Here is a 17,382-nt window from a genome sequence, read left to right on the forward strand (position 1 = left end):
TACCGGCCCGCCCCCGGTAACACACTCTTCCCCTCAACACCTTCCCACCCCCCTGTCACCTCCCATCCCCTTACGCCAATATCCCTGGTGGTCTAGCGGTACCTGTTCGCTCAGGCAGGAACGAAGGAAACCCCGCTATCCTGCCCGCAGCGGTGCTGCTAGCTGCCCGGCTGCATCGTGTCTGAGTCCGGCTCTCGGCGAATCAAAATGGCCGCCGAGAGTTGAAGCTGCATCGCGAGACTTGAACTCACGGCGGCCATTTTTAAACGCCGACAGCCAGACTCCAACACGATGCAGCAAGGAACCAAGCAGCACTGCTACGAGCAGGAAAGAGGGGGCTCTTTCTTTCCTGCCCCGACTGAACAGGTACCTCTAGACCACCAGGGAGACAAGCGTAAGGGGAGGGGAAGGGAGTCCGGTGCTGGCTAGGGCCCGTTTCATCACCACCAGAAACGGGCCTTTCCCACTAGTATACATATAAAAAAATATTTATAAAAAACAACAAAGCATGGGCACTGATATAAGCATTACAACTTGAATATATATAAATATGTAAAAATATATATTTAGAAAAATACAGAATACATATATATATATATATATATATATATATATATATATATATATATATCTCATTCAATATAACAAACTAGCAAATAAAATTGTAGAATGGAATAGTGGGAGGACATATACCTAATTTGAAACCTTCTGAAAGGAACTATAAAAAAAAAGAAATAATGAATATATAAATGAGTACAATCAAACAAAAATGTTGTACCAATTACATTAAAAATATGTGGTACCAGAAAAATAATAAATGAAAACACAAAAACCAAAAGTGATGAGAAATAAAAATATAATAATAAAAAAATAATAAAAATAAAATACCCAATTATCATATGCAATGAAGAGGTTACTCACTTGTAATGCATAATAGACGAAAAAACCAGCTCATACAGCAGATCCCTGAAACAATTGACCAAAGAATAAAAATTGAAAAAAATGAAAAAAACAAATACAATAATATAGTATCATTGATTTGCCAAATGTAATAGTGAATTGCTGAAAATAGTGTGTCAGATCACCACTACATTTTATACTACCCAGACTGACAAAATGTGGAGATGAACAACACCCTCTTAGTGTAATGTCATAAGGAATCATCTAAGATCATATGTAAAAAGCGAAATCAAATAAAATAATGTCATTCATTTACCAAATGTGATGGTGAATTACTATTTACACTCTCTAGGTACACTAAATAACTATTTATGTTTTATATTCTATTATGGACGTATATTGTTTTATACCTTATATATAATTTATTTGTTTATTCATAGATATATGTGACAATATGGTTGTATGGTGTTTTATATTTCATGTTTTATCTATTAAAATTTGATTTATTTGTTTATTGTAGCCCCTGACGCAGCCCTTGGTGGGCGAAACACGGCCTGTGTCAGGCAGTTTGTTTATATACGGTATCTTCAATAAAATCTTTCTGAAGTTATATTGATCTGCTGGCTTTCTTTCCCATATTGGATTTTGCAGATCGCTTGCCTTGTTTTTTGGAACCCATATTAGTTTAAATTAATGGAAACACCTTTAAAGCAGAAAATAGTAATGCTTTTGGAGTCCAGTGGATTACAGGACCCGAGGCAACATGGTTTCACTAGAGGCATGTCTTGTCAGACAAATCCAGGGCTTTTTTTGAGAGGGTACTTGGGGGTACTGAGTACCGGCACCTTTTTCATTGTCTGCTAAAATTGACCCATGGATTGCAAGTTTTAATGGAAGAGCTCAGGCTCTATACACCAATTCTTCCTTGTCATAGATTCTGTGACTGGTTGCAGGGGCCCTGGTTATTGTGGGGTGGGTCCTTCAGTGATCACCCCACCCCTGAAGGGTGGCCTAGCATTTGAGTACCGGCACCTTTTTTGCTAGATAAAATGCACTGGACAAATCTGATTAATTTCTTTGATTGGGTGACCAGAGAGTTGGATCAAGGGAGAGCTCTAGATGTGGTGTATTTAGATTTTAATAAAGTCTTTGACACGGTTCAACATAGATGACTAATAAATAAACTGAGTGCCCTCAGTATGGGCCCCAAAGTGACTTACTAGGTTAGGGCTCCGTTCTTTCCTGGTTTTCTTCTTATCTCTCCCAGCGTACCTTTAGTGTATACTCTAGTGGATCCTCCTCTACTTCTATCCCACTGTCAGTTGGTGTACCTCAGGGATCTGTCCTGGGACCTCTTCTTTTCTCCATCTATACCTCTTCCCTTGGTACTCTGATCTCATCCCATGGTTTTCAGTATCATCTTTACGCTAATGACTCCCAGATCTACCTCTCCACATCACAAATCTCAGCCGAAATCCAGGCAAAGTATCAGCCTGCCTGTCTGACATTGCTGCCTGGATGTCTCAGTGCCATCTGAAACTAAACATGACTAAGACTGAGCTTCTTATCTTTCCCCCTAAACCAACCTCTCCTCCTCCCCCATTCTCTATTTCTGTGGCTAACACTCTGATCCTTCCTGTCTCATCAGCTCGTAACCTTGGGGTCAACTTCAACTCCTCCCTCTCCTTCTCTGCACATATTCAACAGACTGCTAAAACCTCTCGTTTCTTTCTCTCTAATATCACCAAAATACACACTTTCCTTTCTGAGCACACCACCAGAATCCTCATCCACACTCTTATCACCTCTCGCTTAGACTATTGCAACTTGCTTCTCACAGGTCTCCCACTTAGCCATCTCTCTCCTCGTCAATCTGTTCAAAATTCTGCTGCATGACTAATATTCCGCCAGTGTCGTTATGCTTATATTAGCCCTCTTCTCAAGTCACTTCACTGGCTTCCTATCCGTTTCCGCATACAGTTCAAACTCCTCTTATTGACCTATAAGTGCATTCACTCTGCAGCTCCTCAGTACCTCTCTACTCTCTCATCTCTCCCTACATTCCTCCCCGGGAACTCCATTCACTGGGTAAATGTCTCTTATCTGCACCCTTCTCCTCCACTGCTAACTCCGTTCCTTTTATCTTGCTGCACCATATGCCTGGAATAGACTTCCTGAGCCGGTACGTCAAGCTCCATCTCTGACCATCTTCAAATCTAAGCTAAAAATCCACCTTTTTGATGCTGCTTTTAACTCCTAACCCTTATTCACTTGTTCAGAACCCTTATTTTATCATCCTCACTTTAATACTCCCTTATCTCTTGCTTGTCCTGTTTGTCCTAATTAGAGTGTAAGCTTTGTCGAGCACGGACTTTCTCTTCATGTTCAAGTGTACAGCGCTGCGTACGTCTAGTAGCACTATAGAAATGATAAGTAGTAGTAGGAACTAGTTGAGTGAAAGGTGACAGAGAGTAGTGGTAAACTCTGAGGAAAAAGAATGTTACCAATTGTGTGCCACAAGGTTCGGGACTTGGGCCGATTCTTTTTAACATTTTTGTAAGCAATATTTCTGACGAGCTGTCTGGCAAGGTTTGCCTCTTTGCAGATGATACAAAAATCTGCAATAGGTTAGACACCCCTGATGGTGTGGATGAGGAAGGACCTAGTGAAGCTTAAGGAATGTCTGGAATTTGGCAGTTAAGCTTTAATGCTAAAATATTCAGGGTCATGCATTTGGGCTGCAAAAACCTGAGTGAACAGTAACTTTAGGGGATGAAGAACTTTGTGCACAATAGAGGAGTGGGCAAAACAGGTAGAAAAGACAGCGCCCAAAACTAGAAGGATCCATAGGGAGATGAATGGCCAGTAGGAAAAAGGAGGAGCTGATGCCCCTGTATAGGACTCTGGTGAGACCTCATTTAGAATGTTGTATACTGTCCTGAAGACCGCACCTTCAAAAAGATATAAACAGGATAGATTTGATCCAGAGGGCGGCTACTAAAATGGTCAGTGGTCTTCGTCATCAAGTGTATGGGGATAGACTTAAAGATCTCAATATGTATATTTTGGAACAAAGGCGGACAAGGAGAGATATGATAAAGGCATTTAAATTCCTATGTGGCATAAATGCACAGGAGGCGATTCTTTTAATTGAAAGGAAACTCTGGAATGAGGGGGCATAGGATAAAGGTAAAAGAGGACAGACTCAGAGCCAGATGCACTAAAGTCGTCGTTAGAGCCGTTCCCTACCAAATTCCATAGCGAATTGGTAAGGAACGGCAATGCATCAAAGAAAGCTCCAACCCCCGCCATTTCTTCGCCACCCTTAACTCCCTCCTCAAAGTGCCCTCCGCTCCCACCCCCCCTCGCTCTCTCCTCAATCACTGGCCGATTACGTCCGCGACAAGGTGCAAAAGATCAACCTTGAGTTCACTACCAAGCAATCTCCTCCTCTTCAACCTTCAACCCTCTCCCTCAACCAATCAAACCAGGCCTCCTTCTCCTCCTTTCCCGACATCACCGAGGAGGAAACCGCTCGCCTTCTTTCCTCCTCGAAATCCACCACCTGCTCTTCTGATCCCATCCCCACCAACCTACTTAACATCATCTCTCATACTGTCACCCCCGCCATCTGTCATATCCTCAACCTCTCTCCACTGCAACTGTCCCTGACACCTTCAAGCACGCCGTAGTCACACCTCTCCTCAAAAAACCATCACTTGACCCTACCTGTCCCTCCAACTACCGCCCCATCTCCCTCCTACCCTTCCTCTCCAAAATACTTGAGCGTGCCGTTCACAGCTGCTGCCTTGATTTTCTCTCCTCTCATGCTATCCTCGATCCACTTCAATCCGGTTTTCGCCCTCTACACTCGACAGAAACAGCACTCTCTAAAGTCTGTAATGACTTGTTCCTTGCCAAATCCAGAGGCCACTACTCCATCCTCATCCTCCTCGATCTATCCGCCGCTTTTGACACTGTCAATCATGATTTACTTCTTGCCACACTGTCCTCATTTGGGTTCCAGGGCTCTGTCCTCTCCTGGTTCTCCTCCTATCTCTCCCACCGCACCTTCAGAGTCCACTCTCATGGATCCTCCTCCACCCCATCCCGCTATCTGTTGGTGTTCCCCAGGGGTCTGTCCTTGGACCCCTTCTCTTCCCAATCTACACCTCTTCCCTGGGCTCCCTGATCTCATCTCATGGTTTCCAGTATCATCTCTATGCTGATGACACCCAGCTGTATCTCTCCACACCAGACATCACCGTGGAGACCCAGGCAATGGTATCAGCCTGCTTATCCGACATTGCTGCCTGGATGTCCAACCGCCACCTGAAACTGAACATGTCCAAGACCGAGCTCATCGTCTTTCCACCAAAACCCGCTTCTCCTCTTCCTCCACTTTCTATCTCAGTTGATAACACCCTCATCCTCCCCGTCTCATCTGCCCGCAACCTCGGAGTCATCTTTGACTCCTCCCTCTTCTTCTCTGCGCATATCCAGCAGATAGCCAAGACCTGTCACTTCTACCTCTTTAACATCAGCAAAATTCACCCTTTCCTCTCTGAACACATCACCTGAACTCTCGTCCACGCTCTCATTACCTCTCGCTTTGACTACTGCAACTTACTCCTCACCGGCCTCCCACTTAGCCACCTATCCCCCCTTCAATCTGTTCAGAACTCTGCTGCACGTCTTATATTCCGCCAGAACCGATATACTCATATCACCCCTCTCCTCAGGTCACTTCACTGGCTTCCAATCAGATACCGCATTCAGTTCAAGCTTCTCCTTCTTACCTACAAATGCACTCAGTCTGCTGCCCCTCACTACTTCTCTACCCTCATCTCCCCTTACGTTCCCGCCCGAAACCTCCGTTCACAGGACAAATCCCTCCTCTCATTACCCTTCTCCACCACTGCCAACTCCAGGCTCCGCTCATTCTGCCTCGCCTCACCCTATGCTTGGAACAACCTTCCCAAGCCCTTACGCCAAGCCCCCTCCCTGCCCATCTTCAAGTCTTTGCTTAAAGCCCACCTCTTCAATGCTGCGTTCGGCACCTAACTCTTTCAGGAAATCCAGACTGCCCCAATTTGACTGCCCCTATCAGACTGACTGTTCACGTGTCCTTTAGATTGTAAGCTCTTTGAGCAGGGACTGTCCTACTATGTTAAATTGTACAGCGCTGCGTAACCCTAGTAGCGCTTTAGAAATGTTAAGTAGTAATAGTAGTAAAGGGAATGCAAAAGAGCTTATTGCAGTTCACTTGCATTCTCTAATCCCTCGTAAAACGGTCGGAGAATCGGCCGGTAGAGCACGCGCAGAGCAGCCAAGCGTTATGCTGGCTGCTCTGCGCATGCCAAGGACGTCAAAAAATAAAACAAACAAAAAAAAACGATGTGCCTATGGACGGCCTTTATAGATGGCCTTCGCCCGAGGTCGCCGCCGCTCCCCCCTGCATTAAAAGAGCTTTCTGCAGCCCCGACCCCCTGAGGTCGCCGCCGCTCCCCCCTCTCTTGAAATGACAGCTTCCACACCATCCTCTGCACCCCCGTGGCCCCGCCCCCGAGGTCGTCGCCGCCGCCGCTCCCCCCTCCATCTGCCACCTGGCCCTCACAGCACCTCTCACCCCTGTGTGAAGGCGCTGCACTGGCCGCAGCAGGCAACAGCTGATCGCTTGGCTTCGGGACTTCCCTTCTTTCCTCCTTGGCCCGCCCTCATCTGACGTAAGTAACTTATGTAGGTAACTTACGTCAGACGAGGGCGGGCCATGGAGGAAAGAAGGGAAGTCCTGAAGTCAAGCAATCAGCTGTTGCCTGCTGCGGCCGGTGCAGCGCCTTCACACAGGGTGAGAGGCGCTGTGAGGGCCCGGTGGCAGACGGAGGGGGCGGTGGCAGCGACGACCTCAGGGGCAGGGGCGAGGGTGCAGAGGATGGCGGGAAAGCTGTCATTTCAAGAGAGGGGGGAGCAGCAGTGGTGGCCTCGGGCGGGGGGGGGGCTGGGGCTGCGGAAAGCTCTTTCAATGCAGGGGGGAGGGGGAGCGGCAGCAACCTCGGGCGGGGGGGCGTCGGAAGGGAAAAAGGACAGCAGTGCTCATCAGGGACGTCCTTGAAGGACGTCAATGTTAGGCACAGACGCGCATCTTTTTTTTTTTCCCTTTCCCACAGCAGCCCCTGCCTAACGAGAGGTGCAGACCTCACGTTAGGGTTTCCACCATAAGGGGAATCGGTAAACGTTAGTGCATATCATTATAATAGCCTTGCAATGGTACTGCAGCTCATTATAATGATTTGCATTCCATTTTGGTTAGCTGCTACCGTGATCGGGAAATGGCATTTGGTGCATGCTAGGGTTTAGTACTTGGCTCGTTAAGTTTAGTGCATCTGGGCCTCAGAAGTAATCTGAGAAATTACTTCTTCACGAAATGGGTGGTGAATTCGTGGAATGGCCTCCTGGTGGAGGTGGGCAGACGAAAACTGTATCTGAATTTAAGAAAGCTTGGGACAGTTACATAGGATCTCTAAGGGAGTGAAAGGGAGAGTAGATGGCATGGATGGGCAGATGGGTTAAGCGTTTCTATGAAAGAACACCAACTGTTTTACCTTGGTAGAAGGCGCTTGGGCCACAGCCACAGAGGATTGTCAATGAGCCCTGATGACAAGAATAAGGCTGGTGGAAGGCGTAAACCAGACTTGAAAAGCACTAGTCCCAGTACAGATTCTTGGGGCATTCTACTGTTCACCTTTCTCTATTAAGACAGTTAATCATTTAGCCCATTCTTTGTTTTCCATCTTTTAACCAGTTTCCAGTCCACAGTAGAACATCGACTTTTTAATTTCCTCAGGAGTCTGTCATGAGGACTTTTATTTAAATGCTTTCTAAATAAAATAAAAATCCAGATATACTGTTAACTGGCTCACCTTTAGTCACGTGTTTATTCATACCTTCAAAAAATTAGCAGACTGGTGAGGCAAGCCTTCCCTTGACTCAGTCCCATTAAGTCATAACTATCTGTATTTGTTCTTTCTCCGAGGACAAGCAGGCTGCTTGTTCTCACTGATGGGTTGACGTCCTCGGCAGCCCCCTTCATCGGAAAGTTTACTAGCAAAGGCCTTTGCTAGTCCTCGCGCGCCCATGCGCACCGCGCATGCGCGGCCGTCTTCCCGCCCGAAACCGGCTCGAGCCGGCCAGTCTTCTTTCGTCCGCACTCGGTACGGTCGTGTTACGCCGTTCGTGCCCCAGAGAGTCGACCTCGCGCGTCCTTTTCGACGTGTTTTTGTCCTTTTTTCCTTGTAAAAGTTCGGGAAGCGCTCCGGTAGTGTTCCGGAAGACACTTTCGGGTTTTCTGCCCTTCCCGTATTTCTCAGTTCTTGCCCCGTAAGTTTTCTTTCGTTGTCGGGGTAGGCCTCTTTTGGCCTCGGTCGAGATTTTTCTCCCTCTAAATTTTGGTGCTTCAATTTTCGCCATTTCGGCTTTTGATTTCGCCGGCGTAATTTTTCCGCCCATGACATCGAAGCCTTCCAGCGGCTTCAAGAAGTGCACCCAGTGCGCCCGGGTAATCTCGCTCACTGATAGGCACTCTGCGTGTCTTCAGTGTCTAGGGGCCCAGCACCGCCCTCAGAACTGCAGTCTGTGTTCCCTGTTACAAAGGCGGACTCAGGTAGCGAGATTAGCCCAGTGGAACGTTTTGTTCTCGGGCTCTTCGTCGGCATCGGCACCGGAGGCATCGAGTGCATCGACGTCGTCAGCGTCCGGACCATCTTCCTTGGCTGCCGCTCCATCGACTACATCGAGGCATCGGACCTCTGCATCGGCGCCGAGGCATCGGGCGACTGTATCGACGTCGGTGGTACCGAGACTTCGTCTGCTGATGTCGTCGGACGGAGGTGCATCGTCAGGAGTGCAGGTGAGGGCTGTCCATTCCCCTGCTGGTGGCGGTGAGCCTTCGGGTGGGTCTCCTCCTACCCTGAGGGCTCCTGCGGTACAGCCCCCCCGGGATCGACCCTCTTCGGTCTCGGCCCCGAGGAAGCGACGGATGGATTCTACGTCCTCCTCGTCGGTGCCGGGGAGCTCCGGTGACATGCTTCGGAAGAAATCGAAGAAGCATCGACACCGGTCTCCTCCCCATGTCGGCACCGAGAGCTCTGGGTCGCCGAGGGATTCGGCACCCAGCAGGCATCGGCACCGAGAGGACCGCTCACCCTCTGTTCAGGAGGTGTCGATGCGCTCCACTCTGGACAGCCCGGAACAGCCTCCTCGCCCGGAACAGGTTCTGACGTCGACGCCTGCATCGGCCTCTCAGCCTTTCTCTGCAGCCGCTCTAAACGAGAGCCTCCGGGCCGTTCTCCCAGAGATTCTGGGAGAGCTGTTGCGCCCTACCCCTCCGGTACCGGCGGTGCTTGCGCCTCCGGTACCGTCGAGCGTGGCGCCGGCTGGCCCATCGCCCAGGTTGAGGTCCCCGACGTCGGTACCGCTTGCGGTGCCGACCGCGGCCACCTCCCAGGAAGGCTCCCCGACTACGTCGGCGGAGGGAGCTTCGCCGATGCGGGCGAGGGAGTCTACCTCTCGACGCCCCCACCGTGGACGGGGTTCCACCGAGTCGAGCAGGGCGAGGTTGCAGACACAGGTCCGTGAACTTGTGTCTGACACCGAGGGTGAGGCCTCGTGGGAGGAAGAGGAGGACCCCAGATATTTCTCTGACGAGGAGTCTGAGGGTCTTCCTTCTGATCCCACTCCCTCTCCTGAGAGACAGCTTTCTCCTCCCGAGAGTCTGTCTTTTGCTTCCTTTGTCCGGGAGATGTCTACGGCCATCCCCTTCCCGGTGGTTGTGGAGGACGAGCCCAGGGCTGAAATGTTTGAGCTCCTGGACTATCCTTCTCCACCTAAGGAAGCGTCCACTGTTCCCTTGCACCATGTCCTGAAAAAGACATTGCTTGCGAACTGGACCAAGCCACTAAGTAATCCCCACATTCCCAAGAAGATCGAGTCCCAGTACCGGATCCATGGGGACCCAGAGCTGATGCGCACTCAGTTGCCTCATGACTCTGGAGTTGTGGATCTGGCCCTAAAGAAGGCTAAGAGTCCTAGGGAGCATGCTTCGGCGCCCCCGGGCAAGGACCCTAGAACCTTAGACTCCTTTGGGAGGAAGGCCTACCATTCTTCTATGCTCGTGGCCAAGATCCAGTCTTACCAGCTCTACACGAGCATACACATGCGGAACAATGTGCGGCAGTTGGCGGGCTTGATTGATGCTCTTCCCCCTGAGCAAGCCAAGCCTTTTCAGGAGGTGGTCAGGCAGCTGAAGGCGTGCAGAAAATTCCTGGCCAGAGGAGTTTATGACACTTTTGATGTTGCGTCCAGGGCCGCTGCTCAAGGTGTGGTGATGCGCAGGCTCTCATGGCTGCGTGCCGCCGACCTGGAGAATAGACTCCAGCAGCGGATTGCGGACTCGCCTTGCCGAGCGGACAACATTTTTGGAGAAAAAGTCGAGCAGGTGGTAGAGTCTCTCCACCAGCGGGACACCGCATTCGACAAGTTCTCCCGCCGGCAGCCTTCAGCCTCTACCTCTACAGGTAGAAGATTTTTCGGGGGAAGGAAGACTGGTCCCTATGCTTCTGGTAAGCGTAGGTACAATCCTCCTTCCCGACAGCCTGCGGCCCAGGCTAAGCCCCAGCGCGCTCGCTCTCGTCAGCAGCGTGCGCCTCAGCAAGGCCCCGCGGCTCCCCAGCAAAAGCAAGGGGCAAGCTTTTGACTGGCTCCAGCAGAGCATAGCCGACATCCAAGTGTCAGTGCCGGGCGACCTGCCGGTCGGGGGGAGGTTGAAAGCTTTTCACCAAAGGTGGCCTCTCATAACCTCCGATCAGTGGGTTCTGCAAATAGTCCGGCAGGGATACACCCTCAATTTGGCATCAAAACCTCCAAATTGTCCACCGGGAGCTCAGTCTTACAGCTTCCAACACAAGCAGGTACTTGCAGAGGAACTCTCCGCCCTTCTCAGCGCCAATGCGGTCGAGCCCGTGCCATCCGGGCAAGAAGGGCTGGGATTCTATTCCAGGTACTTCCTTGTGGAAAAGAAAACAGGGGGGATGCGTCCCATCCTAGACCTAAGGGCCCTGAACAAATATCTCGTAAAAGAAAAGTTCAGGATGCTTTCCCTGGGCACCCTTCTCCCCATGATTCAGCAAAACGATTGGCTATGCTCTCTGGACTTGAAGGATGCCTACACACACATCCCGATACTGCCAGCTCACAGACAGTATCTGCGATTTCAGTTGGGCACACGCCACTTCCAGTACTGTGTGCTACCCTTTGGGCTCGCCTCTGCGCCCAGGGTGTTCACAAAGTGCCTAGCTGTGGTAGCAGCGGCACTTCGCAGGCTGGGGGTGCACGTGTTCCCATATCTCGACGATTGGCTGGTGAAGAACACATCCGAGGCAGGAGCCCTGCAGTCCATGCAGATGACTATTCGCCTCCTGGAGCTACTGGGGTTTGTGATAAATTACCCAAAGTCCCATCTTCTCCCAGTGCAGAAACTCGAATTCATAGGAGCCCTGCTGGATTCTCGGACTGCTCGCGCCTATTTCCCAGAGGCGAGAGCCAACAACTTGTTGTCCCTCGTCTCGCGGGTGCGTGCGTCCCAGCAGATCACAGCTCGGCAGATGTTGAGATTGCTGGGCCACATGGCCTCCACAGTTCATGTGACTCCCATGGCCCGCCTTCACATGAGATCTGCTCAATGGACCCTAGCCTCCCAGTGGTATCAGGCCGCTGGGGGTCTAGAGGACGTGATCCACCTGTCCACGAGTTTTCTCAAATCCCTGTATTGGTGGACGATTTGCTCCAATTTGACTCTGGGACGTCCCTTCCAAGTTCCTCAGCCACAAAAAGTGCTGACCACGGATGCGTCTCTCCTGGGGTGGGGAGCTCATGTCGATGGGCTTCACACCCAAGGAAGTTGGTCCCTCCAAGAACGCGATCTACAGATCAATCTTCTGGAGTTGCGAGCGATCTGGAACGCTCTGAAGGCTTTCAGAGATCGGCTGTCCCACCAAATTATCCAAATTCAGACAGACAACCAGGTTGCCATGTATTATGTCAACAAGCAGGGGGGCACCGGATCTTGCCCCCTGTGGCTCTGGGCTCGCCGTCACGGCATGGTGCTCCAAGCCACATATCTGGCAGGCGTAAACAACAGTCTGGCCGACAGACTGAGCAGGATTATGCAACCTCACGAGTGGTCGCTCAACTCCCGAGTGGTGCGCCAGATCTTCCAAGCGTGGGGCACCCCCTTGGTGGATCTCTTCGCATCTCGAGTGAACCACAAAGTCCCTCAGTTCTGTTCCAGGCTTCAGGCCTCCGGCAGACTAGCATCGGATGCCTTCCTCCTGGATTGGGGGGAGGGCCTGCTTATCCTCCCATCCCTCTGGTGGGGAAGACTTTGTTGAAACTCAAGCAAGACCGAGGCACCATGATTCTGATTGCTCCTTTTTGGCCGCGTCAGATCTGGTTCCCTCTTCTTCTGGAGTTATCCTCCGAAGAACCGTGGAGATTGGAGTGTTTTCCGACCCTCATCACACAGGACGAGGGGGCGCTTCTGCATCCCAACCTCCAGTCTCTGGCTCTCACGGCCTGGATGTTGAGGGCGTAGACTTTGCCTCTTTGGGTCTGTCAGAGGGTGTCTCCCGCATCTTGCTTGCTTCCAGGAAAGACTCCACTTCTTCCATTGGAGGAGGTTTGCCGTCTGGTGTGACAGCAAGGCCCTAGATCCTCGCTCTTGTCCTACACGGACCCTGCTTGAATACCTTCTGCACTTGTCTGAGTCTGGTCTCAAGACCAACTCTGTAAGGGTTCACCTTAGTGCAATCAGTGCATACCATTACCGTGTGGAAGGTAAGCCGATCTCAGGACAGCCTTTAGTTGTTCGCTTCATGAGAGGTTTGTTTTTGTCAAAGCCCCCTGTCAAGCCTCCTACAGTGTCATGGGATCTCAATGTCGTTCTCACCCAGCTGATGAAACCTCCTTTTGAGCCACTGAATTCCTGCCATCTGAAGTACTTGACCTGGAAGGTCATTTTCTTGGTGGCAGTTACTTCAGCTCGTAGAGTCAGTGAGCTTCAGGCCCTGGTAGCCCAGGCCCCTTACACCAAATTTCATCATAACAGAGTAGTCCTCCGCACTCACCCTAAGTTCTTGCCAAAGGTCGTGTCGGAGTTCCATCTGAACCAGTCAATTGTCTTGCCAACATTTTTTCCCCGTCCTCATTCCTGCCCTGCTGAACGTCAGCTGCACACATTGGACTGCAAGAGAGCATTGGCCTTCTACCTGGAGCGGACACAGCCCCACAGACAGTCCGCCCAATTGTTTGTTTCTTTTGATCCCAATAGGAGGGGAGTGGCTGTAGGGAAACGCACCATATCCAATTGGCTAGCAGATTGCATTTCCTTCACTTACGCCCAGGCGGGGCTGGCTCTTGAGGGTCATGTCACGGCTCATAATGTTAGAGCCATGGCTGCGTCGGTAGCCCACTTGAAGTCAGCCTCTATTGAAGAAATTTGCAAAGCTGCGACGTGGTCATCTGTCCACACATTCACATCTCATTACTGCCTGCAGCAGGATACCCGACGCGACAGTCGGTTCGGGCAGTCAGTTCTTCAGAACCTGTTTGGGCTTTAGGATCCAACTCCACCCCCCGAGGGCCCTGTTTGTTCTGTTCCAGGCTGCACTCTCAGTTAGTTGGTAAATTTTTTAGGTCAATCTCTTTAATGTCCTCGCCGTTGCGAGGCCCAATTGACCATGGTTGTTGTTTTGAGTGAGCCTGGGGGCTAGGGATACCCCATCAGTGAGAACAAGCAGCCTGCTTGTCCTCGGAGAAAGTGAATGCTACATACCTGTAGAAGGTATTCTCCGAGGACAGCAGGCTGATTGTTCTCACAAACCCGCCCGCCTCCCCTTTGGAGTTGCTTCTTCCCTTGAAATGTATTGTCTTGCTACTTACTGGACTGGCCGGCTCGAGCCGGTTTCGGGCGGGAAGACGGCCGCGCATGCGCGGTGCGCATGGGCGCGCGAGGACTAGCAAAGGCCTTTGCTAGTAAACTTTCCGATGAAGGGGGCTGCCGAGGACGTCAACCCATCAGTGAGAACAATCAGCCTGCTGTCCTCGGAGAATACCTTCTACAGGTATGTAGCATTCGCTTTATGATGGTTTCCACTATTTTGCCTGACATTTAGCTCAGATCTATAGTTTCTGAGATCACTTCTGTAAGCACCTTGCAGTAGAGACATACTCCAGCTGAATATTTATAACCACTGTACTGTACTGCATTCATCCTGTAGCTCTATAAAAATGAGGAGTATTATGTTCCTGCTGCAGCTTCCTCCCTTCAACCTTCATCGTTACTGGCTGCCTTCACTGACTATTTCTGCCTGACAAGCAGAACCTCTCATGTTTTGTAGTTCAGTTTTTTATAGAGGAACAAGATGTGGATGTGCCTATATTCCTTGAAGCTAGTTTTCCCTGATCCTCCAGTAATACAATGTCCTTTGCTTTTGAGTAGCCTCTGTGGTAATAATGCTGGATTAGCGATGCCTTGGTGGGCGAGAAGGCGCTTTGAACAAATGCTAATCGCACACTGGCTCTGTTAACTTTTGTCCTTAAACAGCAAGTTGCGAGGAGATAGAGAGCATTACATCTTCCCAAAGGTTTCTATGAATACTACTATTTCACAAGTAATACGGTATACGATCCTTCAAACTACTGCATTGTCAGCTAGAAAGAACAATACTGAGCACAAGATTGTTTTCCATTAATAAAACAAGCAATCGAAGGCATGATTTATTCCCTGGCTGAATATGTGTTATGTGGTTTAATTGAATTTTTATATTCTGCACTTTTCTTCTGTCTGATAAATCAAAATTAAATAGTCTAAAAACAATCTTTTAACTCAGCAGGAGTAATAATTAACACAGTCCTGACAGCCCAACACATGCAAAATATCTGTATACAATTATAAAACCTATCTTTTATGTTATGAAACTACAACTGGACCCGCATGGATGTATAGAAGCCGATCACAGGGTTGTATCCTTTTGTGAAAATAGTTGCTGGTGAGACTTCTGCATGACTTAGATTAGTAGCCCACTACTTTCTTTTATAATTGTATGAAGATATTTTGCATGGGAAGATATTTTTCATGTATTGGGCTGTCAGGACTGTGCTTTTCTTCTGTCTGAACATCTGATTTGTGGCTGGTCGTTACATAGTCTGACTTTGAATGTGTTTATCTAACTTTGCAGACAGACCCACTGAAGATGCTCATGGATCGGTATAAGCAGGCCATGGGGTTGCAGGACCGTAAGGTCACATTCCTTTTCGAAGGCCATAAGCTGACTGGTAGGAAAACCCCAGCAGAGCTCGGTATGGAGCACGAAGACATCATTGAAATCTGGGTCTAATCCTGTTGGTACTTAATGTTTGGAACTGGATATATGCCGTGAACAGAGAAAGGCTGCAAATCTGGGTCTAATCCTGTTGGTACTTAATGTTTGGAACTGGATATATGCCGTGAACAGAGAAAGGCTACAGCCCTACCTCCCTCTGCCTCATCATACCTCATAGTCATTGGAGGGAATCATTTGCACTGCTGCAGTGAGGAAAGAGAAGATCCAACCCTTCCTGAAGACTATGGGATGACAGTCTCCTCATAGAGCAATGGAGTGTGAACAGGCTCTGAGGATGATCTCTTTCCCCAGATTGACAGCAGAAACAGAGAAGGTGTGGGTTCAAGTCTAGATGAGTGCATGTTTACCTCCTGCCAATTCAAGTAGTTAACTAGTGTGTGATGCAGGTGTCACTCCTAGGATTTGATTGCTATTTAGGACTTCTCTCTTTTGTAAATATGTGGATAGTGTTCACTTTGCCCTGTTTGAAATGTTTATCTCTGCAGGAATTGGGGGATCTATATAGATTATAGTTTTTACCTCTGTAAATAAGATTCTGGACATTTTTCCTTTTGTGTGTGTGTGTGTATTTCTGGTTTGTTGTGATTTTGTATTAATAAACTAATTGATGTTGTATAGATAGGTATTTTGTGGTGGTATTCTTAAATACTGATTTCACTGTAAGGCAGTTGGTTGCAGGGATGCCTTCCCTCAGGGTCAGCTTAACCATAAGACAGACTAGGTGGTCATGTAGAGCAGCAGCTTCTTTGAAGGAGGCAAAGAGCAGCTAATGTCAAAACAAGAAGGTCCTAACAGCCACACAAACTCAAAAGAGCTACACCAGCTGGTACTTTTACCGACACAGAGGGTAGGCAAGTTTTGAAATAGCCTTTTCTATTATGTAGCTTCCCACTATTCCAGAATCTGTGGGATAGTTGTGTCTATCAACCAGCAGGTGGAAATAAAGAACTGAAAACTGAGCTAAGACATATCTTTCTTGGCATCCAGTCCAACTCCTCAGTATTTTCTATCTCCAGCAGGTAGATGGACACGCTTTTCACACTCTGGTTCTGAGTGCTTTGCTCCTGGTCCAGTTGGTCAGCTGGCCCCCAGCTGAGCTTTGTAGGTGGCTTGAGTCTGTAGAGTCATATTTGGAGGTCTTCAGATCCATGTCTCTGGTGCCCCACAAATTTACTTCTTCCCTCCCGTCACTTCCCCCTGTTCCTGTGGAGCTCTCTTTTTCCTGCACAACAACCTAAAAAAAATAGAAAAGGAAAGAGGTTTGCTGGAGAGCATGGGACAGAGCATCAGTCCTGAGCCTTTCTCATCTAGGGTAAGACTTGTGGAGATTGTGAGCTTGGGGGGAGCAGCTGGCAGTGGTCAGTCTGATTAAAATTTGACTCAGCCGCTTGGAGGGCTGCAAGTTCTATTTGGTGCCGTGGAAGGATCCTAACTCACCCCTTAGGACATGTTGTGCTGAGCTTGTGACAGTCGGGATGTATGGTGACTCCTGATGTTCCTGCAGTGGGACCCATTGGCTGGCGTTGGGGTGTTGCAGTGTGTATAAGCCATGTCCTGTAGGATGTGGAAGAAACGGTCGGTGGCAGCACATCTTGATATTTGGCTTAGCATCTGAATATGATGAGGTCTTTGGGCTCTCCAGCAAGGTTGGTGCGCAGTTTGATGCAGGAGAGCACGGGAACGGGCGCCATTTTGTTGGGGCTAGTTGGCAGTGAGGAGCAGCCTCTGTATGATCATGCATGGAGCATAGCCACCATTTTACAGCCTCAGGGCTTGACAGAGAATTCAGCTGCTTTTGGATCTTTGTTTTCTCTGGAGTTTATATTGCTCTTACACCAGGCCCATTTACTGCAGCAGGGACAGAGTTGAAGTAAGGTGCTTCAGTATCTCACCATGCTGCCCCTCCAGCTCCTAAGAGATCTCATTTAGACCCCCAGGGGTGGGCAGATGAGGCTATATCTTCTTCTCCCTCCTTATCTGATGTGTCTTTGGTCTATTCAGAGGAGCCATCTTGAGGAGGGGGATG

The 17,382-nt window shown here is 49.3% G+C and overlaps 1 protein-coding gene across 4 annotated transcripts in view; it reads left to right on the forward strand.

Annotated features, from left to right (window-relative positions):
* Positions 1-16,250, forward strand: part of NFATC2IP (nuclear factor of activated T cells 2 interacting protein) — an 84,582-nt gene extending 68,332 nt beyond the window's left edge. The window contains exons 9-10 of one of the 4 annotated variants that reach the window (XR_003942775.1): positions 15,192-15,402; positions 15,474-16,249. Coding sequence is in view for 3 of the 4 variants with exons in the window: in XM_030209103.1 (XP_030064963.1) it covers positions 15,192-15,340; positions 15,412-15,421 (159 nt within the window). In the remaining variant the exon portion in view is untranslated. Of the gene's footprint in view, positions 1-15,191 lie in introns of all 4 variants that reach the window. The other 3 variants (XM_030209103.1, XM_030209104.1, XM_030209105.1) reach the window with 3 other exon arrangements.
* The last annotated feature ends 1,132 nt before the right edge of the window (positions 16,251-17,382 follow it).

The sequence above is a fragment of the Microcaecilia unicolor genome, chromosome 7 (genome assembly GCF_901765095.1).
Source record: "Microcaecilia unicolor chromosome 7, aMicUni1.1, whole genome shotgun sequence".
Taxonomy (NCBI): Eukaryota; Metazoa; Chordata; class Amphibia; order Gymnophiona; family Siphonopidae; genus Microcaecilia; species Microcaecilia unicolor.